Raw genomic sequence first — 25,397 nt, forward strand, 5'->3', positions numbered from 1 at the left:
GGAGAAGAAAGAAAAAAAAAGGTGGGGCCTGCAAGATGGTTCATCAGGTAAAGGCGATTCCAACCAAGCCTAACAACCTGAGTCCTATACATGGAATCTGCATTGTCAAAGAAAAGAACCTTCTCCTCAAGTTGTCCTCTGACCTTTGCTTGCATGCTTTGGCCTGCCATGCTGTAACAAGAAAACACTCCTGTGAGCACACACAGCTTAAAATTTTTTTGTTTTTGGAAACAGAGTTTCTCTGTGTAACAGCCCTAGCTGTCCTAGAACTCACTCTGTAGACCAGGCTGGCCTTGAACTCGCTGAGATCTGACTGCCTCTGCCTCATGGGTGCTGGGATTAAAAGCATGTGCCACCACTGCCGGGCCTCACAATTTAAAATGTTAAAGACAAAAATTAGCAAATGAAGTTCAGAAATATATAAAATGATAATACTAAATGCCTGTTTGTTATCCCAGGAGTGTGTGTTTCTATTCTATTGGTGCAGCTTGGACCACTAACCACATAAGGTTGAAAAGCCACTGATAAGTGTTGACAAATGAGAGTTCCTCTACCAAAACATGATCACAGTTTGGGAATAAAACAAGAAATGTGTTAAAACTCTTTAACACTTACTTTATGGCTAGGAATAACTTTGGTGGAAGCAGGAGGAATTTGAGGCCAGCCTGAGTTTCACAGAGTTTGTTTTTCAAAATCTGGGGAGGGTGGGAGCTTGGTTTTAAATGTTTGGGGGTCATGGACATGACTGCACATTAAAAAAAAAGCTAAGCTAAGAGACCTAAGATTCTGGAACCTCCCTCTCACCGTTCAGACCCATGCCTACATTACAATAGGTCTTTGTCATTTAGATATCTCTGGCTTTTTTTTTTCCCCCTCTCTTAACCTTTGATCTTGTTAGCTACACATACTAGCACTAAGTTACATCCCCAGCCTCTCTGGCTATCTTAAGTGAGAATCAATGTCCTTACAAGGGTTTGAGGATTCAAAGGTGTGTGCTCAAACCACAGCTGTAGTTTCACAATGACTGCACTGGTGGGAATAAGGATGTCGTATTTGCAGGAAACTGAAGCCTCTTCACCAACTTCTCCCAACCTCCAGATTCAGAGCAGGGATTCTATCATGGTTGCTAGGCATTACCTGGATGGGGCCATATAGTTCCCTCTTGACCAGCTGGGTGGCATTTGACTTTGGATCATTGCCGGACTGAAGATACTAGTTATGGTGATAAACAAACACACCCTGCCAGCCAGGAGCAGTCCCTGGCCTCCCATCAGCCCATCATAAAGGTTAACAATTCATGGTGCTCATTACTGCCTACGCCCTCTGTGTTTACACATCATCTGCACTAAAAGGCTCGGAGATTTTTGGGTCTCCCAGCTTCACAGATGAGAAATCCATCCTCTCAAGAGGAGCTGGCTTCTAGGGACACTCCCCTTCACTGCTACCTGTATTAGAAGGCAGAACTGAAACAAGATCTCCTGAGTAAACTGGGAGCGCAAGGGGCTTGGGGGAGGATGGAAGGGGAGAGATGAGGAGGGAAGGGAATTGGGGGAAAATGTATAGTTCAATAAAAACAAGGTAAAAAAAATTAAAAGTTGTTAATTTAAAAAAAAAAAAAGGCAGAACTCTTTGGTTGATACCCCTCCAGCTCTCACTCTGTGGCATGGCTGTTGGGTAGTAGGTCTTCATGATTCTCTCTCCCCCTTGGAGTTTGGTAAACATGGAATATGACTCTCCCAATGATCTTCATTGTCCAATCAGCCTTTCTCAGCCACTCAGCCTAGAAAGAGAATTCCACATTCTGTCTTGAATCACCAGACTCCTCCACCCACGATAATTAGGTTAGAGGTAGATTTTACATTGTTTGTTTCCTGGAAACTGCTTTGCACCTCCCTTGGGAGGCAGCCTTTTGTAGTAGGAAATACTTGCCTTCTGGAACCAGATAGGCCTCATGCCAGTGTCCATTGTCTTAGTTAGATTGCTGTTTTTCTGCGCCTGTGCTTTCTCTGTAACATGGGATGATTTTATCTCCTCCAGAGGTTATTGTAAGGAGGGTCTCAGCATCTCACCCAGCATCCTTTTGTCTTCTTTTTCCGTGTAGACAACTACCATGAATAGACAGGATGATAGGTCCTGGGGAAATAGAAACCTGTGTGTGTAAATTAGGGAAACCAGCACTTAGAACATTGAGTTCAGTCAGCAGTCCCAAACTCCAGTCCCAGCTCTGTTTGTGACAGTGTTTCGACCTTCACTGCAGGACACCAGTCCTAGGGCTTTGTAAGGGTTTTCCCCATAATATACTCTTTATTTGTCTGGCACACAGTAGGGACCCCCTAAGCAGCGGCGGCCGTTAGAGACCATAGGATGTTTACCTTGTCCTCATGGCTGCCCAACCTTGTCATCCACAGTAAACTCCCATAATTTCTCTAAAAACTTCTCTTTGCCACCATCGAATTTCCCAATGAACACTTGGTACCTTCCTGTCCACCCATGTGTTCTGTACTCCACCCAGAATGGGGGACCTACAGAAATGAAAACAAAGTAGGCATAAATGAGTGACTTTGAGAAAAAAAAAAAAAAAAAAAACTGAAGCTCCCTGATTGATTGTGCACACATAAGAGAGAAAACATTTGTTAGATTTAGGACTCCCCAAATCCCAAGTAAGTAAAAATTGCTATTTTTCTCAGTACTGAAAATTGAACTTGGGCCTCATACATGCTAGGTAAGGGACTCTACCACTAAACTGTAACCCTTATTACTTTAAAAAAAAAAAAAAGCGGGGTGGGTGGAGGAAGGGGTCTTGCTATGTAACCAGGCTGGCCTTGAACTTGAGATCTTCCTGCTTCAGTCTCCCTAGAGAGAGTTCTGGGATTATAGGTGTGCTGCCAGTCTGGCCTAAGTGAAGATATTTAAAGAGATACTCATGTCTCTCAATCTATCAAATTATTGAAACAATGAACCCCAAAGAAATGGGATTTTTCTTACAGACACTGAACCCCAGTGGTGGGCTGAACTGGATGTGGATTGAGACTGCTTAGATATTTGTTATCTTTGCCTTCTCTTTTTAATTTCGATCTCACTTCAGAACCTGGAAAGTGGACTTGAGGAGTTTACTGGGTCTCTTTGTGGCCACAGCGAATAAATCTTTTCCTGCTGTCCTCTTTTAATTTGTCTCTTTTAATTGTTTTTGAGGACGGGTCGCTGGAGCAAGGGTGTGATGCCTCACTTTTGTGATAATAATCATGTACCATCAATAAACGAAATTGCCAAATCTGAGTGTGTGACTATGGACCCTGCCTTTAGGGCTTGCCTGGTGATAAGTCAGAGCCCAGGACCAGGGAAGAAGTGGGAACTGAACAAGAAAGAAAGGAGAAAGGAAAGCAGAAAGGAAGGAAAGAGCAGTCACTTACTGCCCATATAATTGTGTTTTGCTGTTTTTGTTTTCCTTAAATTATTTATTATGTATTTGGTGTGTGTGTGTGTGTGGTGGGGAGGTAGGTAGAAGACGATTTCATGGAGTCTTTTTCTTTTTCTTTTCTTCTTTTGGAGACATGGTTTCTCTGTGTGGGTTTCCCTGTATAGCTTTACAGGCTGACCTCGAACTCACAGAGATCCACCTGAGTCTGCCTCCCTAGTGCTGGGATTAAAGGCGTGCGCCACCAAAGCCGGGCTAATTTCATGGAGTCTTAACCAGGGTTTCAGTAATTGAATTTAGGCCCCGCGGTCTTATATTTGCAAGTTCTCCCACCCAGACATCTTCTCAACCTGTTTTAGATGTTGAGACAGTCACTCACTCACTGTGTAGCCTAGGCTGGCATCAACTCGTGGCAATTCTCCTGCTTCAGCATTCCAAGTGACGGGAATTACAGGCGTGAGCCATTGCGCTCTGTGTCTACAGTATTCTGTTCTGTTTTTGCTTTGATTTTAATGAGGATAATAAGACCCTTCTTGTTCTGGAGGGGCGGTTGGGACACCTAGGGCACGGATGAATCTTCTCCAAAGCAGTGCTGCACTCAGGTAGGACGTAGGCCCCAACTGGGGGAATAGAAATACCCCTACTCTTGCGACAGTTCATCTGCGGAGTGGCCCTGAAACGGTAACTGGTGGTCATGCGGAGTGGCCCTGAAACGGTAACTGGTGGTCATGCGGAGGTCGCTCCGGCCCGCGGGGGTTGGGGAACCATCAGAACTCTGCTTGTCGTCCCACCTCCAGCTTCCAGCACTAGCTCAGAGGCCCGTCATCCCCCTCCCAGGACCCACGTGACTTCCTGAAAGCCCAGGGCGCCGCCCCTCCTGTCCAGTTTCGATTCCTTCGCCGCTTGCAGAGCACCGCGCGGTGGTGTTTGCCATTGTCCCTGTGCGTCCCGTCGGGTGCCCCCAGGAGCGCGATGGCTGAGCTGTTTCCTCTGGCCGAGGAGCTGTCGTGCTCCATTTGCTTGGAGCCCTTCAAGGAGCCCGTCACCACCCCGTGCGGCCACAATTTCTGCAGGTCGTGTCTGGATGAGACGTGGGAAGTCCAGGGCCCGCCGTACCGGTGTCCGCAGTGCCGCACGGTGTACCAGGTGCGCCCGCAGCTGCACAAGAACACGGTGCTGTGCGCGGTGGTAGAGCAGTTTCTGCAAGCAGAGCAGGCACGGACGCCGGTGGACGACTGGATCCCCCCTGCCCGCTCCGCTACAGCCACCGAGGTGGCCTGTGACCATTGCCTGAAGGAGGTCGCGGTGAAGACGTGCCTCGTGTGTATGGCCTCTTTCTGCCAGGAGCACTTGAGACCGCACTTCGACAGTCCCGCCTTCCTGGACCACCCCCTGCAGCCGCCCGTCCGTGACCTGCTGCGCCGCAAATGTCCCCAACATAACCGCCTTCGGGAATTGTTTTGCCCCGAACATGGCGAGTGCATTTGCCATATCTGCCTGGTAGAGCACAAGACCTGCTCCCCTACACTCCTAAGCCAGGCCAGCGCCGACTTGGAGGTAGGGAATGGCTGCTGAGGGTATAGAGGACATCCCGGGTCAGCTGAATTGTAGAGAGGGCCCACCCTGAGTATCTTGTCCAGTGGCTTGCTGGAGGAGATAGGCTTTACCGGGCCAGAGATCCACCCCTTAACAGAACCTCATGGCCCTAGGCTCCAAAGGCCACTGTCTGTGAGTTGGACAGTGTGGTGTGTGTGTGGGTGTGTGTTTTGGGGGGCGGTATCCCCACTGACCAAGCAGAAAGCAGGAAGATTATATAGCTCCCCCTCTTGCCCATTGCCTTCTTTCCCCAACTCTCTCATGTCTATTTTACGTAGCAAACAGCCGAAGGCACGGCTTAAGGGAGCCTGCCCCCAAGCCAGCGTTTGTACGATGGTGTTTAGTAGTTTTGAATATTGACTATGAACCCTGGGGGTTACGTCTCCCAGATCCTGGCAGCATGCAAGAACTGTGCACTCTTAGTTCTTTCCACAGTTCAGGAAAAGAGGCCCAGAGACGTTAGCTTAGCAACGCTGATGCAGTCATTAAGTCCAAACCGTCAGAGCTGGGAACCATGCTGCTTTGACTCACAGTTCTGGTTTCTTGTTCCTCTGTAGACCATGTCTGCTGAGTCCAGAGCAGGGAGCGTTCTTGGAGGTTTGTAAGCAGAAGCCTGTGTTGATCCGGAGAGTTCTAATGGACAGGGAGGGTGGGCAGAGCCCCAGGAATTCCTGCATATGACCTTCAAAGATAACCAGTACTGTTGCACCATGGTGTAGTCCATCTTTTTCTTCCTTCCTCTCTCTCTCTCCCTTCCTCCCTTCCTTCCTTCCCTCCTTCCTTCCCTCCCTCCCTCCTTTCCTCCTTCCCTCTCTTCCTTCTTTTCATTTTGAGACAGGGTCTCACTATGCAGTTAGTCCTGGGTGTCCTGGAACTCATAATGTAGACCAGGCAGGCTTCTAACTCACAGAAATCCCACCTGCCTCTGCTTCCCAAATGCTGGGACTAAAGGCATGTTCCACCACACCTGGCTAGTGTAGTCATTCTTGCTGTGTGAAACTGAGCAAGGATTTAGCCTCCCCACCTAGGTCCACCTTGATAAAGACAGGAGGGGAGAGAGAGGTCAGAGTTCCTGAGGACCTTCCAGGGTTGCAATGATTTTAGGAGCTTTAGGTTTGGAGGCTCCTGTCTTCTCCCAGTGGACTCGGCAGAAGCTGCCCCTCTGCCACATTTGTCGAAGTGTGGCCTGATCTCATTTCACTATCAAATGTCTGGGAAGTTGAGGCCTGTCCCAATGTTGTGAAAGGAATCATAAGTCTGGGTGAGGTTGGCAGGCTTTGCAATCGATGCCAGGAATGGGATCCCAACTCTGCTCCCTCTTACCACAGCCCTTCCCTGACCTTGCCTGGGTCTTAGCCAGGTTCCTCAGGTTGCCACCCCGACCCCCCAATTGTGGCAGTTGATCTCAAAGGTTTATCTTTTGAGTTCACCTCTGCTGTACACCCCATGAGGGTATGGACACCTCCGATTGTATCTGTTCTAGAAGAAAGTCTGCCCAGCCTTTGGAGCCTGGGGCACTGCTTTGCTCCCACAGAGCTGTTTGGCTTAATGCAAGTCACTGCAGATCTCTGGGTAGGTTGGGCCTCCTGGGAAGTGTTTTGGAGTCAGGATCTCATGATAGAAGGCCTGGAGCTTATGAGGGAGGCTCCTACTAGATTCAGTGCTAAGATATGGGTTTAAATCCTGATCCCTCTTGTAGCTTCTAGATGCAAAATGATAAAATGGGGTACACAATGGTTACAGGTTATAGTGAACAGGGGGCGAAGCTGGTGTGGTGGGTGACTCATGCCTGTAATTCCAGTGCTTGGGAAGCTCAGACAGGGAGATCACCATGAGTCTGAGGACAGCCTGGAGCTACATAGTTTTAGGTCAGCTCCAGGGTGAAAGTCTGTCTCAAAACAACAAATGGCCGTCGAGATGGCTCAGCTGGTAAAGGCACTTGATACCAAGGCTACCACCTGAGTTTGATCCCTGGGTTGGAAAGAGAACCAACTCCAACAAGTTGTCCTTTGACTTGATATCCATATGCACGTGGTCTTGGATGTGTGTGGATGGACACACACACAATAAATGTAATAAAAATTACGGAAAAAAAACCAATAAAAATAAGAAAGTAGGCAAGGCAGTCTATAAAAAACAACTTTCTGCAAAAATCTCCGTATAGGTTACTATCATTTTCCTTATTGGGCCTGAATGGATGAGGCACTCTGTGCTCTGCCCCAGAGAGAACACATTATCCTGATGGTCTCTGTCTTGGTCAAGATGACTTGCCAGTGATCCTGGCAGTAACCTGGCTTCCAAGGAGGGCGCTTTTATAAGTACCCGTTCACCAAGGCAGAAGGGGCCTGCCTAGCCTGGCCTGAACCTCTGCTCTCTTGCAGCCTTTTTGCCTAGGGTTGGAGTGAATGACCAGGCCCGCTATCATTTTTAATCCTGATAGCAGGATTCCCCTGCCAACCCTGTGCCTATGTTTTTTTTAAACCCTGCTGCTGCTCTTGCTGTTTGAATGCAAGCACTGCTTAGTCTTGGGTATCTTGGCTGCTAGTTTGGGGGTGCAGACTCAGGATTCCATTCTCTCCAGTGAGGAGGATCTAGGTCCTTTGTCTGCAACAAGGCTCCCAAACTTCAAAAGGGTCTTTATTTTTGGTCAATGGACTGTATCGTCATCTAAGTCCTTGAGCTACTTCCCTTTGATTTGAAGTAGGGTGGAGTGGTCCCCCTTGCACAATGAGGGGACTGTTATCTATTTTGAATAGTAGTGGATGAATCTTTCAGCAGGGAGGGCTCCCAGTGCAGTGCCGTTCTGGAAGTGAGCCAGTTACTAGCAGGCTAGGGAGGCAGGCAGGATCTTTTTGGGTTTGCCCTTTGGCCCAAATCTATCTCAGCCTCTGTTGGAGGCCTGGGGGTAGGGCTGTGTCACAAAGCTTGGGTCAAACATCACTGATCTGGACTGTCTGGCTAGAGTTTGTGCAGCCTTGATCTCTGTATCCAGCCAGCCCTTACATGTGACAGTGGATGGTTGAAATCCAGTCTCCAGGTCAGGTCCAGCCAGGGGACTCTGATGGAGTACAGGAAGCAGGAAAGTAGAAGAGAGGGCAGCAGGGTGTTGAGCTGGTTGGTTAGGGGAAGAAAAATGTTTGCTTTTTCCCTAGAAATTCCTAGCATACACAGTTTGGTCACTTGTCTATGAGTTTACTGCTAGAACCTTAGCTGTGCCAGTTACTAACGATGTGGTTTTGGGTGAGTCACCAGAGTTCTCTGTGCCTCGATGTCCCTTCTAGGCATTGCTTTTCGATTTAAAAAGTTAATAGGTGTCAGGTGCCAGGAGAGTGCCTGGCGCATGTAAGCACTTCATAACAGCCCTTGTCTCTGTAGGCCACCATTCCATCTGAGCAAGGACATAGGGGACCATGCTTCTGGAGTTGGCTAAGAGCCAGGTGGTTTTGAATCAGCTTAGCTGTTTCAAGCCTGGATGACCAGCTTATCCTGATTCCCAGCGTTTGGTGGCCCCAACCTGGGGTGACCAAGTACAGTTTGGTATTTGTCCCTGCTTTGCCGCCCAGCTTCCTTCTGCAGTTCAAAGGCACCTCTGGGGATGGCAGCCTTAAGTGTTGGGCTCCTTTGCTAGGTCCCCTTCTCCTGGAAACTCCACTGCTTTGTTAGTTCTCTGGTGTCTTGTTAGTGTATCTTCACTTTGATATTTTGTCTGCTTTCATGTGTGTTTGCTGTGGTAGGGTGAATGACCTCACCCGCCATTACAGAAGCAGCTGTCCCAGATCGTTATGTCCCTGGTGGTTGCTCACAGCCCGCCTTGTTTGGCTTTCGTGAGCTATAAAATGAGTACTAGGAATGAAATGTGTTGACTAGAAGCTGATATTTACTATGGCCTTGGGCAGATCCAGGTCATGCTCTGAACATGGGCCTTGCATTGGTTAGTCTTCCTGGTAGCCCCTGTAGGCAGACACATTGGTATCTGTTCATGGCAAAGGAATAGGTCAAAGACACACAGCTGGGAACAGGATTTCCAACAGTCCTTTTGGTTTCAAGTCTTCATGTTTCTGTATTGTCTGCCTAACAGGGTAAAGGTGGGCATCAATTACAAGAATCCCAGAGTAGGCAGAAGTACCAGTGGGATGGATGGCCCCCAGTGTGGGGAGACTGGGAGGTGAAAGAGGGGATCTCTCACCCTGTATGTTTCCTCTACAGAACAAACTGAGGAATAAACTCACCCTCACCCACAGTCACATCAACGGGGCAACCAGAGCAATGGAGGAAGTGAGAGCCAAGCAGCAGGGTGTGCAGGTGAGTGACTCCGCCACCCCAGCCTGGAAATGCCAAAGCACCATCCATCCTTCAGGGAGGACAGGCATAGTGATGACCTCATCATGACTAGGCGTGTAGCTTTGTCAGTAGAGTGCTTGTATAGCTCCCTTGAAGCCTCGGGTTCCATCCTAGCACCACAGAAACTGCAGGCAGATCTCTATGAGTTTGAGACCAGCCTGGTCTATAAGAGCTAGTTCCAGGACAGTCTCCAAAACCATAGAGAAACCCTGGAATCCAAGCCACAGTAGAAGGAGAGAACCAACTCCACAGAGTTGACCTCTGACCTCTAAACCCACGCTGTGGCGCAGGCCTCCACCCCAATAGTAAATAAAAACTAAGGTAAATAAATAGGCCAGGTATGGTAGTGCACACCTTTAATTCCAGCACTCAGGAACTAGAGACAGTCGGATCTCTGTGAGTTCTAGGCTAGCCAGGACTACATAGTGAGACCTGATCTTAGCGGGGAGGGGGGTGGGCCGAGGAGAGATGGCTCAGCGGTTAAGAGCACTGACTGCTCTTCCAGAGGTCCTGAGTTCAATTCCCAGCAACCACATGGTGGCTCACAACCAACTGTAATGAGATATGGTGCCCCCTTCTGGCCTGCAGGGACTATACAGGCAGTGCACTGTATATACATATTAAATAAATAAATAAATTTAAAAATGAGAAGGAAGAGGAAGCAGAAGAAGGAGGGGAAGGAAGAAGAGGAAGAAAAAGAAAGAAATGTGTCTCGGGGAGAATTCTTCCTGCCTCTTCCAGCATCTAGAAGCTAAGGTCTTCCTTGTCTTGTGGCTGCCTTTTCTTCCATTTATAATAAGACCCTTGCCGTATGGCTCAACACCCACCTGGCTAACTCAAGATGATCTCACTCTTGATTTAAGCACATTTGCAAAGATCCTTGTACTAACAGAGATCAAATTCACAGACGCTAGGAGGATATGGGTGGATAGTTTTGTTGTCTGAAATTAACTAATAGGATATATAGGAAAAAAAACACTAAGACGGAAATATCATAGGCTAGCGGAGGACATGTTGCCATGTTAAATCAATGGCAGATTTATTATCCATTTTCTATTTAAAAAATATTAAATTAGCTGGCGTCTTTAATCACAGCACTCAGGAGGGAGAGGCAGGTAGATCTCTGTGAATTCAAGGTCAGCCTGGTCTACAAAGCAAGTTTCTGGACAGCCAGGGCTTCTACACAGAAAAGCCCTGTCCTGAACCTGCCCCTCCCACCCCCAAAAAATTAAGTTATGAGTATTTTGCCTGTTTGTATGTGTGTACCAAATGCATGCCTGGTGCCTGTGGAGTGTGTCAGATCCCCTGGGACTTGAGTTACAGATGGTCATGAACCTCCATATGAGTGCTTAGAATCAAACTGTCCTCTGGAAGAGCAGGCAGTGTTCTTAACCACTGAGCCTTCTCTATGGTACCATATTACCTTTATATTGAAAGAAAGGAGCTGGAATTTTAAGAATACCATTGCTGAGATGCAGCAACTGTGCCTTCATTGATGGCTTCAGTTGTGTTGGTGGAGATGCAAGTTTCAACCCCCCCTACTCCCCCCCCCCCCGCCCGCCCCGAAACACACGCAAAGCAACCACAACTCCTCTGAGAAGATAGTGAGACCTACAGGGTGAAGGTAGAATTATGAATATTGGTTGGTTGGAGGGCAGGCTAACCTCCTAGGATTAGGATCCATTTAAATGCAAATCAATAAGGTGGTTCATTTTGTTCAGTTTAACAACCTAAGTCCACACAAGAGCAACTCTTGACCCTTAGCATGGCTTTGCTCCAAATGAACATTCCTACTGTCCCACTACTCCACAGTTTGATGCTCTCATGCCTTTGATTGAAGCTGGATTTTTTTTTTTAAGCCAAAGGCTATTATAGAAACTGGCTGTCAAGGCAGAAGGTACTGAAGAACAAAGATGCTGGCAGATCCAGGATTGCACAGGCTGTAATATATTAAGGATTTATTGGCAGAAGGATATGTTAAGTAGTAGCAAAACAAGAGGATCCCCCCGATCCCTGTGTCACAAGGCAGGAGGGAAGGGGTTTTTTTTTTGTGCTAAGATAGGCAAAGGTGGCCCATGGCCAACTGGAATGTACCTAGATTTTCTAAAATAATAATAATAACAACTATTAACATGTCATGTAGGGTTTGGGATTTGTGTTAGGGTCATATAGCAGTTACCACCAAGATGGCAGAATTCAGCCCAAACTGGGTCCTTACTCTGGGTCACCTTTACCTGTTTGCTCTAGCCTGGGAAAAGGGAAGCAAGATGGAAGATACCAACAACAAGCAACTTCCTCTTAAGCAATCAATGTGGTGTTGCACATACTACTTCTAGCCTTGCCTCACGGGAGGCAATTTAGCCACTTAGCCACCCTGGCTAAGCCCATTTGCAGGGTAGTCTGGGAAATGTAGTCTGAGAAGCTGTATACCCACTTGACACTCCTGGGGTGTTCTCTTACTAAAGAGCAAAAGAGGAAATGAACACTGAAGGACACTGGTGTTCACAGAGGAGGTAGTGGGAAGGGCTGGATGAGAGGCTCAGTGAAATGGCTCAGTGGGTAAAGGGGCTTGCTGCACAAGCCTGACAACCTGAGTTTGATCCCCAAGACCAGAGGAAGAGGAGAACCAACTCCTGAAAGTTGCCCTCTGACCTCCTGGGGGGAGTGTGCACACAACAACAAAATAATAGTGATTAATAATAAATGTAACAGTTTTTTAAAAGTTGAATTCCACTCTTTTGGTGTACAGTATTTGTGTTTGTCATGTTTGATTCTAAACTATTGAGGTTAACCAAGAAGTTTGTTCAAAACTACAACCTTTGAAGCAACACTGTCTACCAGAAACATTCCAGACATCTCTGATTTTCTTGTTTTGTTTTTATTTATTTATTTTTTCTGTGACAGGATTTCTCTGTGGCTTTGGAGGCTGTCCTGGAACTAGCTCTATAGACCAGGTTGGCCTCAAACTCACAGAGATCCACCTGCCTCTGCCTCCCAAGTGCTGGGATTAAAGGGGATACCACTGCTGTCTGGTATCAAGTCTTTGACATCCAGTGTCTACTAAGAGTCATGATAGATCTTTTCTTGAATTTGGCACATTTCAAATGCGCAGCAGCCACGTGGAACACTCAAAAAGAGAGTTCTAGGGAATAATCCTCTTCCGGAAGTTTTTGAAATTGTTTCATGCCTTCTTTTAAAAATTTACTAGGGGCCAGGCAGTGGTGGTGCATGCCTTTAATTCCAGCACTCAGGAGGCAGAGGCAGGTGGCTGTCTGTGAGTTACAGGCCAGCCAGGGCTACCCAGAGAAAGCCTGTCTTGAAAAATAAAATGTTATGTTAACGTCTGCAGTGTATCCCTCCCCGTTCCTAATTTATCATATTTATTCCCTAATCATTTATACCCTAAACACAAGCTCATTCATTCCCGTGTGTTTACATATTTATGCCTTTTTGTTTGTGCATGCATTCCTTGGTAGCAAACACCGCCATTCCCTCAGTGTCTAAGCTTTGTGTGAAAAGAATCACATAGCTTATGTGTTTTCCCTTGTGAGCTGGATCCACATGTACCTCCAGTTTATCGTTTAATGTCTCATCCTAGGATGGTTCTCAGTCTTTGCATCAAGTCTCTCCTGTACTTAGCTTCCCCACCCCCAGATAGCTCAAGTGTCCCTCCTGCCTCAGTCTCCAGAGGAACTGGAATAATAAATCTGTGCCACTGTGACCAGCTCACTTTTTGCTGTTTCAAACAATGATGCTTGTGAACAGTTGTCTCCCCCTCATCTCCCACCCCAGTTTGGAGACAAGGGTCACACATAACCCAAGCTGGCCTCAAGTATGCTATGAAGCCAAGGATGACCTTGAACTCTTGGTCCTCCTATCTCAGCCTCCCAAGTGTTGGGATTACAGTTGTGAGTCACCATACCTGGCTGTGCTTGTTAACATTCTTTTTGTTGTTTTGTTTGTTTGTTGAGAGTGGGTTTCTCTTTGTAGCCCTGGCTGTCCTGGAACTCACTCTGTAGACCAGGCTGGCCTTGAACTCAGAGATCTGCCTGCCTCTGCCTCCAGAGGCATGGCTGCCTAGAATGGTGCCATGAAGTGTCATACAGTTCCTGGTGCTCCCCTCTCTCCGACACACAGGAATGCGGCCTTAGCATTTTCACCCATCTGACAGGAGCCCCTTCATTTTTGCCTTGTAGGACTCTATGAACAGGAAAAAGGAACAACTGAGGCAAGAATATATGGAAATGAAGGCTATCCTTGATTCAGCGGAGACCAACTTGATGCGTAAGCTGAAGGAGGAGGAGAAGCGGATCCACGGAAAGCTGGACAGCATCTACCAGGTTCTTGCCAAGAAGAAGAGTGAGATGCAGAACCTGAAGGCGGAGGTTGAGCTCACCCTGTCCAAAGGGGACGAGTTTGAGTTTCTGGAGGTGAGTCGTGACGAGGGTGCTGCTGTGTGTGTGAATATCTCAGCGTTGATAGTAGTTTGGACCTCACAGAGTTGGGGCTGGAAGTGTCCCGGAGACACGCTGTATTTCTATGCTCTGCGATAGCTTACCTAAATTTGGGGCTTTGGAGAACATCTGATTATTGTCCCACAGTTCCCTTAGCTCAGTATCTGGGTGTGGCTCCCTGTTGTTGACAAGGCATCAATGGTCTAGCTTCAGGCTGGGCTGTTTTCCAAGCATACCTGACTACAGGCAGAGTTTAAGTTCCTTGGGGCTATAGATCAAGTGTACACTTTCTTACTGGCTGGCTGATGAGGCCTTCTTTCAACTTGGCATCATATGCTTCCTCAAGCCAGCAGGAACATTTCTCCCTCTATCTAGGAAGGCCCGCTTTCCTCTATTGAGGTCTTTTACCCAGTTAAGTATCCTGTCTGCCCCTCCCCCGGCAGGATAATCGCCCTCTTGATTAATTCTTTTATCTGGTTTGATGTCTTCCTTACTCCTGCGGTGTACCTCCTCTGTTCCTTGTAAGTTTGTTGTGCAGTAACAGCCTATCCCACCCGCCCTGTTGTGCTCAAGGAGATAGTTACGGAGGGTGTGTATAAGAGGAGAATCGTGGTACCAACTCAGTTTGTCACTCACTGCACAAGTGCCTACCTTCTCTTCCTGTCCTTTCTCACGTGGTCCCTGAAAATGTCTTTCTGAAGCATGGCTGTCCAGTTCTGTTTGCCTCTGTGCTTCTTAGCATGGTGCACGAATGAGGTCCTTGCTGTCCAGACTTGGTCTTTGCTGTCAAGTTCGTCTCTTGCCCGTATCCTTTGCCCATGCCTGTGTTCTGACCACAGCAGGCTCTACACTCTTCATTCCCACTGAGTCCTCTTCTGCCCAGTGGATTATGCCCTTTTTCCAGGGCTACCCCTTGAGTCCCGCTGTTACATATTATTAGTGTGTCAGAGTATTCCCACTCCACCATCACCACAGCACTGAAGATGTCATTTCAGATGTGCTTGCTTTCGTGTATCCTTTGGCTGTAAGCCACATCTTGTCACTACCCCCTTCTCCCTCGCCGGTCCAGTGCAGGGCCCAGATCTCTGGGATCTACATGGTTTGGTCCCCCAAGGACCCAGATTCCCTGCTAAGTACAGGAATGATGGAACTTGCTCTGTGTGTAATGCCTACTGGTGCCCTGGTGGAGGTTTTATGCTGCCCCTGGGAGCTCATTCCTGTGTTTTCTGGGAAAGGATTCAGAGTCCTTGTCTGAGTCCTCCTCATTCAGGAGGACTCAAATTAGTGAAATAACTTTGTAACTTCAATGACACCCCCATCCCGACCCCCATCCCATAGAAGATGTTCTAGATCAACCTTGTATGCCATGAGACATTCCTACCCATTATAAGACCTTCGGTTAGGCCTTCATTAGGGTGGAGGGTTCTGTATTTCTTGGGAGGAGAGGAGGAGCTCCAGAGACTCTTATTGGCACAGTTTCTGGCAATCCACCTGCCATGTCTATACCTCTTTCCTGGATTTGTAGGATAATTTACCTCTGAGGTCCTTCCAGTATGTATGCATGTATTTATTTATTTATTTATTTATTTATTCATTTATTTATTTATTCATTTGTTTATTTTTAATGTATGAGTGCTCTGTCTGCATGTATGCCTACATGCCAGAAGAGGATATCGGATCCCATTATAGATGGTTGTGAGCCACCATGTTGGGTACTAGGAATTGAACTTAGGGCCCCTGGAAGAGCAGGCAGTGCTCTTAACCGCTAAGCTGCCTCTCCAACCCCCAGCTCCAGTTCTTAAAGGAACACTTCAATTGCTGGTGACCTTGGGTTTGTGATTGAAGCAGGCAGTTGGACTCATTGTTGACATTGGAAATACCTTGTGGGATTGATTAGGATGAAGCCCAGGCCCTGGCTTCTCAAGAACTGCCTGTACTTAACACCTTGGCTTGTTCCAGAAAGCGGCAAAATTGCAAGGAATGTCAACAAAACAAGTCTACATCCCCAAGGTAGACCCAGACCACGAATTGATTAAGGGGGTCTACCAGAGTGCATTGAACCTCAAAAATGAGCTGAAGCAATCTTTCAAGCAGCTACAGGAGAAGAAAGCTGAAGAGCCCCTTGGCCCAGGTAACAACAGTGATGCAACGCTGATGGTCCCTATGGTACCTTGGGGTGTGATCCAGAATATCAGGACTTGAATTTCAGGGGTCCTGAAACTGCTTTCTCCCTTGAATGTGCCTCTGCTTTGTCCTGACATCACAGCTATCCTTCCAAAAAGAGGTTTGAGGCTTGGTGTTCCGATGGGCTCTGGAGACCAGCTTGGATAGGTTTTGGGTGACTCTGGACTACCAGCATGTTTGGTCAACAGGGACATATGGTTAGTTCCAGGATCAAAGAAACTTGAAATTACTCCTTGGCACACCTTTCCTTTTTTTTTTTTCTTTTCTTTCTTTCTTTTTGGTTTTTCGAGACAGGGTTTCTCTGTATTGTTTTTTGGAGCCTGTCCTGGAACTCCAGGCTGGCCTTGAACTCACAGAGATCCACCTGCCTCTGCCTCCCGAGTGCTAGGATTAAAGGCGTGTGCCACCAACACCTGGTTCACTTTTCCTTTCTGTTCTTGACATCTTAGCCACCATCTTGTTTCACTGCTTCACACACACACACACACACACACACCACTTAATTCTTGGAACTGATCCCAATGTATGCTAGGCAAACACTCCACCATAGAACTGAAAACCCAACTCTTAGTTGTTTGAAACAAGATCTCTTCATGTGGCCCAGGCCATCTGCCACCCCCCCCAAGTACTGGGATTATAGTTGTGTACCACACCTAGTCATCAAGTTTTTTTTTCTTCTTCCTCTGCCCTCTGTGAGGCTGGGGCTGTTGTCTGTTGTCAAAAGCTGTCCCACAGTGCTGAGGATAGAACCTGATACATTTGTAAAATCCCTGTTGAGTAACACAGGTGATGGCCTTGAACTTCTGTGTGGACAACCCAGTGTCCTTGCCGAAGGGCTTCTGAAACAGGTGAAGATGAGGCATCTTTTGGAAGGTTCTGGAAGTACTTCACATGGGGTAAATCTGTGAGTGACTAACCTGCTGAGAAAGGGAAGAAAGAACTAGCGGGCAAGAAACTGACATTGGCCTAGTCAGCAGACATCTTGACCTCATTTCAGGGTCCTATCAGCCATCATCAAGTTATCATTCTCCTTGATGGATGGCCAAAGAAACCAAATCTCAGAGAAGTGTCAGAATTGGTTGCTGAGGAGGAGATTTCATCTCCAGTTGCTTTTTCAAGCAGAGAAGAGAAGGAACAAATTGGTCCTCCTAGCATTTTATTTCTGTCTCTTGTAAATGGCTGGATATTCATGGGGAGGACTGTCTGTGTGGATGTTCTGCCCACAGCTTTGACAAACCTACCTCTTGGAGTTGGTAGGGAGGAGCCACCTACATCCAGCCCCTTTTCTCTGGCACAGGTAGCATGGTAGATAATGATACAGAGTCCACACTCAAACATCGTCCTGGGAAGAAGACACCACGTAAGTAGCCTCTTCTTTTTTTTTTTATTTTAAAGATTTTATTTACTTATTATGTATACGACATTCTGCTTCCATGTATGTCTGCACACCAGAAGAGGGCATCAGATCTCATAACGGATGGTTGTCAGCCACCATGTAGTTGCTGGGAATTGAACTCAGGACCCCTGGAAGAGCAGTCGGTGCTCTTAACCTCTGAGCCATCTCTCCAGCCCAAGTAGCCTCTTCTTATCTCTATGGTGTCACTGCGGCTGTGGCTGAAAGGTGCTTGGCTGAAATCATCCCGTAGGCCACTGCTGCTTCCAGACAGGCACAGCCATCCCAAGTTTTACCAGGGTCTCAACTGGAGAAATGTTCTGAAACAGGCCCCGTGTAACAGGTGGTGCAGGGCCAAGCAGGCGCTCCTGAATCCTGAAAGGTGACTTCACCATCCACCCTGGCTGTGTGGGATAGCAAAGTCACCAAATCTGTCATGTGTTTGAGGAAACACTTGACACTCCAAGCCTAGTCAATAAATGTGCTCTCTGCCCAACTGGCTTTAATGCACACTGTTGCAGTGGTTCTCCCTCTTTTTTTTTTTTTTTTAATCTTTCCTGTCTTTAGTTTGTGCGTGTATGTGTGTTTATGCTTGTGTGTGTGTGAGTGTGGACACGTGGTGCATGTGTGAAAGTCAGAATTCAATCTTGGTTGTCAGTCATTACCTTCCACCTTGTTTGAGACAGGGTGTTTTGTTTGCCATGGCATAAGCCAGACTCACTGGTCTGAAAGTTTCCGGGTTCTCCTATGTCCGTAAGCCATCTTACCATGAGAGTTCTGGGAGACATGCATGCTACCCCATCTAGCATTATCTGGGGTCTGAAGATCTGAACTCGTGTTCTCATGCTTGCATAGCAAGTGCCCTTTGCCCAGTGAGCCATCTCCTGAGCCTTGTGTTTCTCACTATTTTCCTCTATTGACCTCTCCCACTGAGCCATAGGCAATGTTTTCCTAATTGTCCCCTCCAGTGAAAATTTGATTCTACGCGTGTACAGTATATCGGTTTATTTATAAAAAGAATAAGCAGTAACCAGGGCATGGTGGTTGCATGCCTTTAATTCCAACACCTGTGAGTTTGAAGCCATCGTGGTCTACATAGGGAATTCCAGGACAGCCTGGGCTATGCAGAGAGACCCTGTCTCAAAAAAAGGAAAAAAAAAAAACAAAAAAACAAAAAAACTCGCTCTCTAGACCAGACTGGTCTTGAACTCACAGAGACCCACCTGCCTCTGCCTCCCAAGATTAAAGGCATGTGCCACCACCGCCTGGCAAAAGAACACCTTTTACACCCCACACCTCAAGCCTTAGATTTTTATCCCTGTTCCCCTCCTCCATCGGGGATAGTGTCACTGTCACTGGGAATGTGGACATTGGGCTGGAGAAGAATAGTAGGAATCTCCTTGCTCCTCACATTTGGAAAATAATGACAGTTGAGCCCGTGGGATGAAAGCAAGTGAGGTTCCCATGGGACACACTGATTGTTAGAATTCTTTATAACCCTTTTAAACCAGCAAGCTGTAACTATTTCCCCGAGGTCTACTGAAAAGGCATCTAGATGCCCGCTGCTAGTGTTGTCAGGGGTGTAAGAGGTGCACTTTACTGCTTGTTGCTTGTATATAATGTGTGAGTTGTCTTTAGCAAACCACTGTTGGGCATTGGTCTCTCTGTGGACTAGAACACCTAGTGACAGGGTGTGCTTGGAAGAGCCCTGGGGAAGGCAGGATGTGTTTTTTGTTGTTGTTGTTGTTTTGTTTTTGTTTTGTTTTGTTTTGTTTTTCAAGACAGGGTTTCTCTGTGTAGCTTTGGAGGCTGTCCTGGCACTTGCTCTGGAGATCAGGCTGGCTTCGAACTCACAGAGATCTGCCTACCTCTGCCTCCCAAGTACTGGGATTAAAGGAGTACTGGGATTAAAGGCGTGTGCCACCAACGCCCGGCCAGGATGTTTTCTAAGCACTATTGTGACATTTTAACCAAGACTATTTTTTTCTGACCTCCTCTTTTTTGCTTGTTTTTTTTTTTTCCTTTTGCAGAGTTCTAATCTGTAGCAAAATGCACAGACCCTAAATGTATAGTTAAATATGTCTTTGACAAATGGGTTCCATCTTATCATTACCCAAACCAACGTAAACACTTCTTAGAAATTCCTTCCTATTTCCTAATAGTCTATAACCCCATGACCCCATGACCCCATGACCCTGGTCAGGGTTCCTGTCCTTGCAGATGTGTGTTTGTCCGCCACCCCCTATATTTTAAGTTAGGCAGGCTAGCCTTCCTTAGTTTGTATGTGTCAAATGCATATTGATGAATGTTACTATGGTCTTTTGTGTATGCTTTAAAATTCCTTAATCCTAAAATCTCTCTTTTTTTAGAGGAAAAGAAGACCAAGAAACCAAGTAAGTTGTACATTTGTGTATCTCTTGGTTCTCAAGACTTGTGTGAGTCTAGAGCTAACGTTGAGAGCAACAGCTGTACTGCTTTAACAAGGGTTCTGCCATGGCCCTGTTCTTACAAATGTACGCTGTGAAGGCAGGCAGGCTTGAGCAGGGAAGGGAGGCCCACCGTGCATGAGTAAGAGCCTTATCTGGACTCACTTGTGTGGCCCTGGCTGGTCAGATGTGTTTGTGAAAGTTGACAGCCATCTTAGAAGGGGGGAGAGGTCATCCAGTCCTCTGTGTCATATTGCTGTTTCACCTTTGTCTTCTCTTGGCTCTCAGCTGGTGCTACCGGCTCCTTTCCCAGCTCTTCCTCATTCAACAAGCTTCCCACCTTTGGAGCTCCTGGACAGTCAATGGATTTTAAAACAACTGACCCTGATGGTGAGTTGTTGTGACCAAGTGCCAGAGAAATATCTGCCATTTGTCCCAAGCTTGTCTTGAATACCTCTCTCTGTTTCCTCTTCTAGCCGCACCCAAAGCCAACACCTTGCAGCCAAACTCTACTGCACTCAAAGCTAAGATGCTAGAAAACTTCTTAGCCAAGTCTAGGGCCGAGCTTCTGGAGTGTGAGTAGCTTGACTATGTGGATGGAAGAGTGGGTGGGCAGATACAGATAAATGGGTAGATGGATGGGTGGGCAGGTAGTTGGATGAATAGACAGATGAATGGGTGGTCAGTGTACCAGTGAGTGGGGAGTTGGATGGGTTAATAGATGATGCGTGTATCTGAGTGGGTGTTTGGAGAGATGAATGGCTAGTTGGATGGGTGGGTGGGTGGGTGGGTGGGTAGATGGATAGGTGTATGTGGATAGGTAAATGGATGAATGGGTAGGTGTGTATATGGTCGGGTAGATGGATAGATGAGTGGGTGGGTGAGTGAATGGATGGATGAATGGATGAAGTGTGAGTGGGTAGGTGGGTATGTGGATATGTGGATGGATAGGTGAATAGCTGGGTGGATAAAATAAATGTATAGATGGGGAAGGCTTTAAAAGTGAAAGTACCTTGGGTCTCTTGTCATTGATTCCCGGGGGGTGTTTTCTCAGATTACGTTAAAGTCGTCTTCGACTACAATACTGCCCACAACAAAGTGGTTCTGTCAGACAACTATACCACCGCCTCCGTGGCTGAGGGACTTCAGCACTACCGTACCCATCCCCAGAGATTCACCTACTGCTCTCAGGTTCTGGGGCTACAATGCTATAAGAAAGGCATTCACTACTGGGAGGTTGAGCTGAAGAAGAACAATTTCTGCGGTGTAGGCATTTGCTACGGCAGCATGGATAGGCAGGGCCCGGAGAGCCGTCTGGGCCGTAATGCCAACTCGTGGTGTGTGGAATGGTTCAACAACAAGATCTCTGCCTGGCACAACAATGTGGAGAAAACCCTGCCCTCCACCAAAGCCACTCGAGTTGGTGTGCTTCTCAACTGTGACCATGGCTTTGTCATCTTCTTTGCTGTCACTGAAAAGGTCTATTTGATGTATAAGTTCAAGGTGGACTTTACTGAAGCCCTGTACCCAGCCTTCTGGGTGTTCTCCGCTGGTACCACGCTTTCCATCTGCTCCTCCTCTAAGTAGGCAGGCCACTAGGCCAGCCTCAGACACTTGGACTTTGAGGAACATCTAAGACTGGTAAAAACGCTGTATGTAGGTGGGATTCTCCTTGGCAAACTTCTGAGTCCCCATAGGTAGGAGATTGGAAGGAGAACTGGGGGAGAGGCTGAGAGAATAAAAAGGGGAGATTTGGCTGGGAAAGGGGTGGAGTGATTGTCTTGTGGGTGGGGAAGCATATCTACCTCCTGGTACCCCTGAGGGCAGGGTGACCTCCCAGAGTCTGGGAAATTTCAGGCTGCTAGCCACTTGGGCAGAGCTTCAGAAAGGAAAATCATTAGTGCTTCCTGTTGTCTTACAGAAAATCTGTAGCTATGTTTTTTTCTCAGGTAATGGATGTCCACTCTTTGTGGTTGCCTTCAGATTTTTGTATTTTAATTATGCTCTAGATTTAAAAAAAAAAAAAATAGGTGCGGTGGTGCATGCCTTTAATCCCAGCATTTGGGAGGCAGAGGCAGGTGGATATCTATGAGTTCTAGGCCAGCCTATAGAGTGAATTTTAGGTCAGCTGAAGCTACATAGTGCGACCCTGTTTCAAAAACAAAACCAAACAAAACAAAAGCCGGGCGTTGGTGGTGGTGGTGAATGCCTTTAATCCTGGCACTCGGGAGGCAGAGGCAGGCGGATCTCTGTGAGTTCGAGGCCAGCCTGGTCTCCAGAGAGAGTGCCAGGATAGGCTCGAAAGCTACACAGAGAAACCCTGTCTCAAAAAAAACAACAAAAACAAAAAAAAAAAACAAAAAAAAAAAAACACAAAAAAACCCAAAATCGAGTTCAGTGTATATATTATCTCTTTGGAGCTAGGTATTGAATCTAGAGCCTTTATATGTCTTACTTCTGAAGTTCATCCTGCTCTGAACTGCCATATAACCCTTCCTCCAAGGAAACTTTTGTAGATAAGGCTTCAAAGTCTCATCTGAATCAGCTTGTGTCAAAGCAACCCTGATCCAGTTGAGACAGAATTTCTTCCTCTCTAAGGGGCATCTCATCAGGGCCATGTTGATTGTGGCCATAGAGCTAGACGCCTTTCTTCCCATAGCCTGTGTTGGGAGTGGGGATAGGGGAGCAGAACCCTATCAGGCTGGATTAATGTTAGCCTGATGGCTTTGCTCTTACCAATGTCTTGCCTTGACAACAGTCTTCATCAGTAACATCCCCCACCTCTGGATTGTAGTTACTGGGCTGTGGCTATAAAGGCCACCTTTTGCCTTCCGTGGCTACCACAGTTAAGAGGTCAGCCACACCACATTCCCATACCCTACAGTCATGCAGATGAAGTACTCGTGGTTGCTTCTGGAGCCATACTAGATCACCCACTGAGGTGACTATCTATGGTCTGAGGGACCTGTGGGAGACAGCTATCTTCCTGTTTTTCCCTAGCCACAGACTACAGGCCCACTGATGTGTCTGAGACCCATCACCTAACCTATCCTGTTCATCTGTCTTCCTCATTTGAGCCAATTCCAGGTGCTCATATAAGACTGAACTGTAGGTTAGGAAGACCTTTAAGGATAAGAAAAAAGCCAAGGAGGGTCTGGCCAGTGGCTGTTTTTTCTGTGGTCTTTCATGCAGTGAAAAATGGCCCAGGCCACTAAAGGGCAGGGATGGAGGACTAGAATCTCCCCACCCTCATGTACTGATGTCAAATCCAGAACGTGTGAGGATTTGGCCTCTGTGACAGGAGTCCAGCTCCTTTTCTTTAGTGGGGAGCTCCCTCTTTAAGCCTTCCAATGAAGAGAGGTCACTGTAGGGAAGGTAGGGCCCCTAGACCTTTCATATGGATGGATATTTGAGAACATAACACATCTCAGATCTTGTAATGGAATTCCAGGGCTCTTACTTAGCATTGGCATTCCTGACAGATGTGTGATCTGTGTCCTCTCCCAGAGGAATGTTCTGTTTCCTGGGAGCATCTTTGCGGGGCACATGTCCCTGTAGATGATGCGTGGCCTTTGAAAGTTTATTTATTTTTTTTTTGCTACACAAGTTCTTTGGTGATTCTTCTCTGAATTTGAAGATTGCCGATCTTCTGAAACAAAGCCTTGTTTGAAACCAAGTCAGACTTGGGAAACATCTAGGTTTAGAGAAGCAGAATGCCAAGGGTTAACTGAGGGGTCCTCCTTGGACTCTTACACAGAAATGAAACTGACAGTCAAGACTCTTTCCAGGCTATGTACAGCTCAGGCTAGGAAGTATGTATCCCTCTGTTTATGAGAGAGCCAAGCAGGTGACCAAAGCCCGGAGCTGTTCAAGGTGCTTTGGAGCTGTAAGTGGAGGAGTATACCCTTGCTGTCTGGTACCTTTCTGTTTGCAATGGTAAGACCTTGCCTTGACCATAAACGTGTCTGGAATCTTGTACCATGGGGTCCTAGAATGGACACAGCCTGTGTATCCATCTTGCTTCTCCTTTTGAGAAGCAGACAGATGGAAAGGTGGAGGATGGCTCTGTTCACCACTCTTGTCATTCCAACATGGAAGAGACACCTAAACACAGGTTACAGGAAAACCCTGGGGGCTCTGTGGACATACAGGAATTGCCAGAAACGTTGATGTAAAATCCTATCCTAGACCCAATAACTGTCTCAGTCACTCTGGTATGATAAACTAAAGGTCAAGTCTTTGCATTATCCAGGACTGGCTGGCTAGTCTTTTTAATTGCTTGGAGATTGATTTTCGATCTATTACTAATATCGATATGTTATCTTTTACATCATTTACCTCCCTCTACTGATTTTAGTTAATTACTAATGTTCTAGCTAATGACTTCTTGAACTAAGTGCTTTAGAAGTGAGTTATTATCAAGATAGTCACCATAAACAGGGCAAGGATGGCTGTTGCCCCTTACTTTGAATGCAGTGAAGCAGAATTCGGTATCCCCTCTGGATTGAGGTGTGGGTGGAAGATGTTGTCACTCAAGCTGAAATCCAATGATGAGGTACACGCCCCCTGAAAGCTACTGCCCAGGGTTTCTGGGTGTTCAGGCCTTACAATCCCTTGACCCCTACCATAGTGTAGCCACCATTTCAGGGAACTTTAAGTAAAAAAATACTCAGAGAGAGGTTGTGTAGGCCTAACTTCAAGACAGTGGCAGAGCAGAACACAAATGAAAACTAAACCCCACTTAAGTAACCTGCAAGGGGAGGTGGGAACCTGGGGCTTGTTTTCTTCTTATTCTTCCTATATTACGGTTACATAGGCTTCAACATTTCCATCATGAAAAGCTAAATAGTGAAATGGAAAATGGCCCAGACCAGAGATGGAGTGTGTTCATGATCTTTTCTACAGAGGAATAGGTGTCTGGGGAAGTGTACTTTGTTGGCTGTTAGAGGGTTTGACTGGCCTTTGTTTCTGGTTTGGGGGGGTATGTGTGTGGGGTATTAAGTTCTTGGAATTTCCTGAGAGGATGGAGTGTCACTGTTATTTGTCTGCCTTGTGGATCACAGTGGAATTTTTGTCAAGAGAGGGGATGACCCAGGATGGCAGCTGGCCACTATAAAGACCAGCTTGGTGATTTGTTGAGGGTTGAGGCATTGAGCTCAAAGGACCCCTGAAGGGAGAAGAGAGAACTGGGGATTGGAGTCAGTCGGAGACCTCTGGGAATCCTGCCAGTAAATGATGGTTCAAATCCAGACCTAGTGCAACTTCTCTGCAGATGAACACATACATGGCTTTGCTTCGGGCTGATGCACTCTTGTCCTATGATGGCAGGACAAGGAGAATCTGTGCTCTAGATCCTTCCAGAGCTTGCCCTATGTGACTGCTTCTGATTATTTTCATTTAAATAAAGCTCAAATCATAAATACAGTACTGTCCTGCCTTCTGTGAATTCTAGCAAATGACCAAACCATAGGCAGTTCACAACCACTCCCAGGATTTGCTGTTAGTCAGCAGTGTGTGGAGCCTGAGGCCAGGCAAGGGGGTGGGGTGGGGAAACTGTGTCCCTTAACTTGAGGCGCCACATCTAACTC

General features: G+C 46.9%; 1 protein-coding gene and 1 long non-coding RNA gene across 4 annotated transcripts; one reads left to right on the plus strand and one right to left on the minus strand.

The window, feature by feature from the left end:
- Positions 1-1,929: 1,929 nt before the first annotated feature.
- On the minus strand, positions 1,930-4,311 carry LOC103161399. Its single transcript, XR_003487233.2, has 3 exons — positions 3,799-4,311; positions 2,373-2,522; positions 1,930-2,133 (listed from the first exon to the last, which is right to left on the minus strand). It is a non-coding gene; the product is annotated as an uncharacterized LOC103161399 (long non-coding RNA).
- On the plus strand, positions 4,301-21,862 carry Trim25 (tripartite motif containing 25). Of its 3 annotated transcripts, XM_027426281.2 has the most exons (9): positions 4,304-4,972; positions 9,218-9,313; positions 13,549-13,782; positions 15,766-15,937; positions 17,288-17,350; positions 19,753-19,776; positions 20,098-20,199; positions 20,286-20,384; positions 20,864-21,862. In XM_027426281.2, the coding sequence occupies exons 1-9, from the start codon at positions 4,388-4,390 to the stop codon at positions 21,394-21,396; spliced, it is 1,908 nt and encodes a 635-aa protein (XP_027282082.1). In that variant the 5' UTR covers positions 4,304-4,387; the 3' UTR covers positions 21,397-21,862. The 3 variants fall into 3 exon arrangements, with proteins under 3 accessions (XP_027282084.1, XP_027282083.1, XP_027282082.1); XM_027426283.2 differs by lacking the exons at positions 17,288-17,350; positions 19,753-19,776 and adding an exon at positions 17,081-17,154 and having other exon boundaries at positions 4,301-4,972; positions 15,766-15,963; positions 20,123-20,199; XM_027426282.2 differs by lacking the exon at positions 17,288-17,350 and having other exon boundaries at positions 4,303-4,972.
- The last annotated feature ends 3,535 nt before the right edge of the window (positions 21,863-25,397 follow it).

Source organism: Cricetulus griseus, chromosome 7, assembly GCF_003668045.3.
Source record: "Cricetulus griseus strain 17A/GY chromosome 7, alternate assembly CriGri-PICRH-1.0, whole genome shotgun sequence".
Lineage (NCBI taxonomy): Eukaryota > Metazoa > Chordata > Mammalia > Rodentia > Cricetidae > Cricetulus > Cricetulus griseus.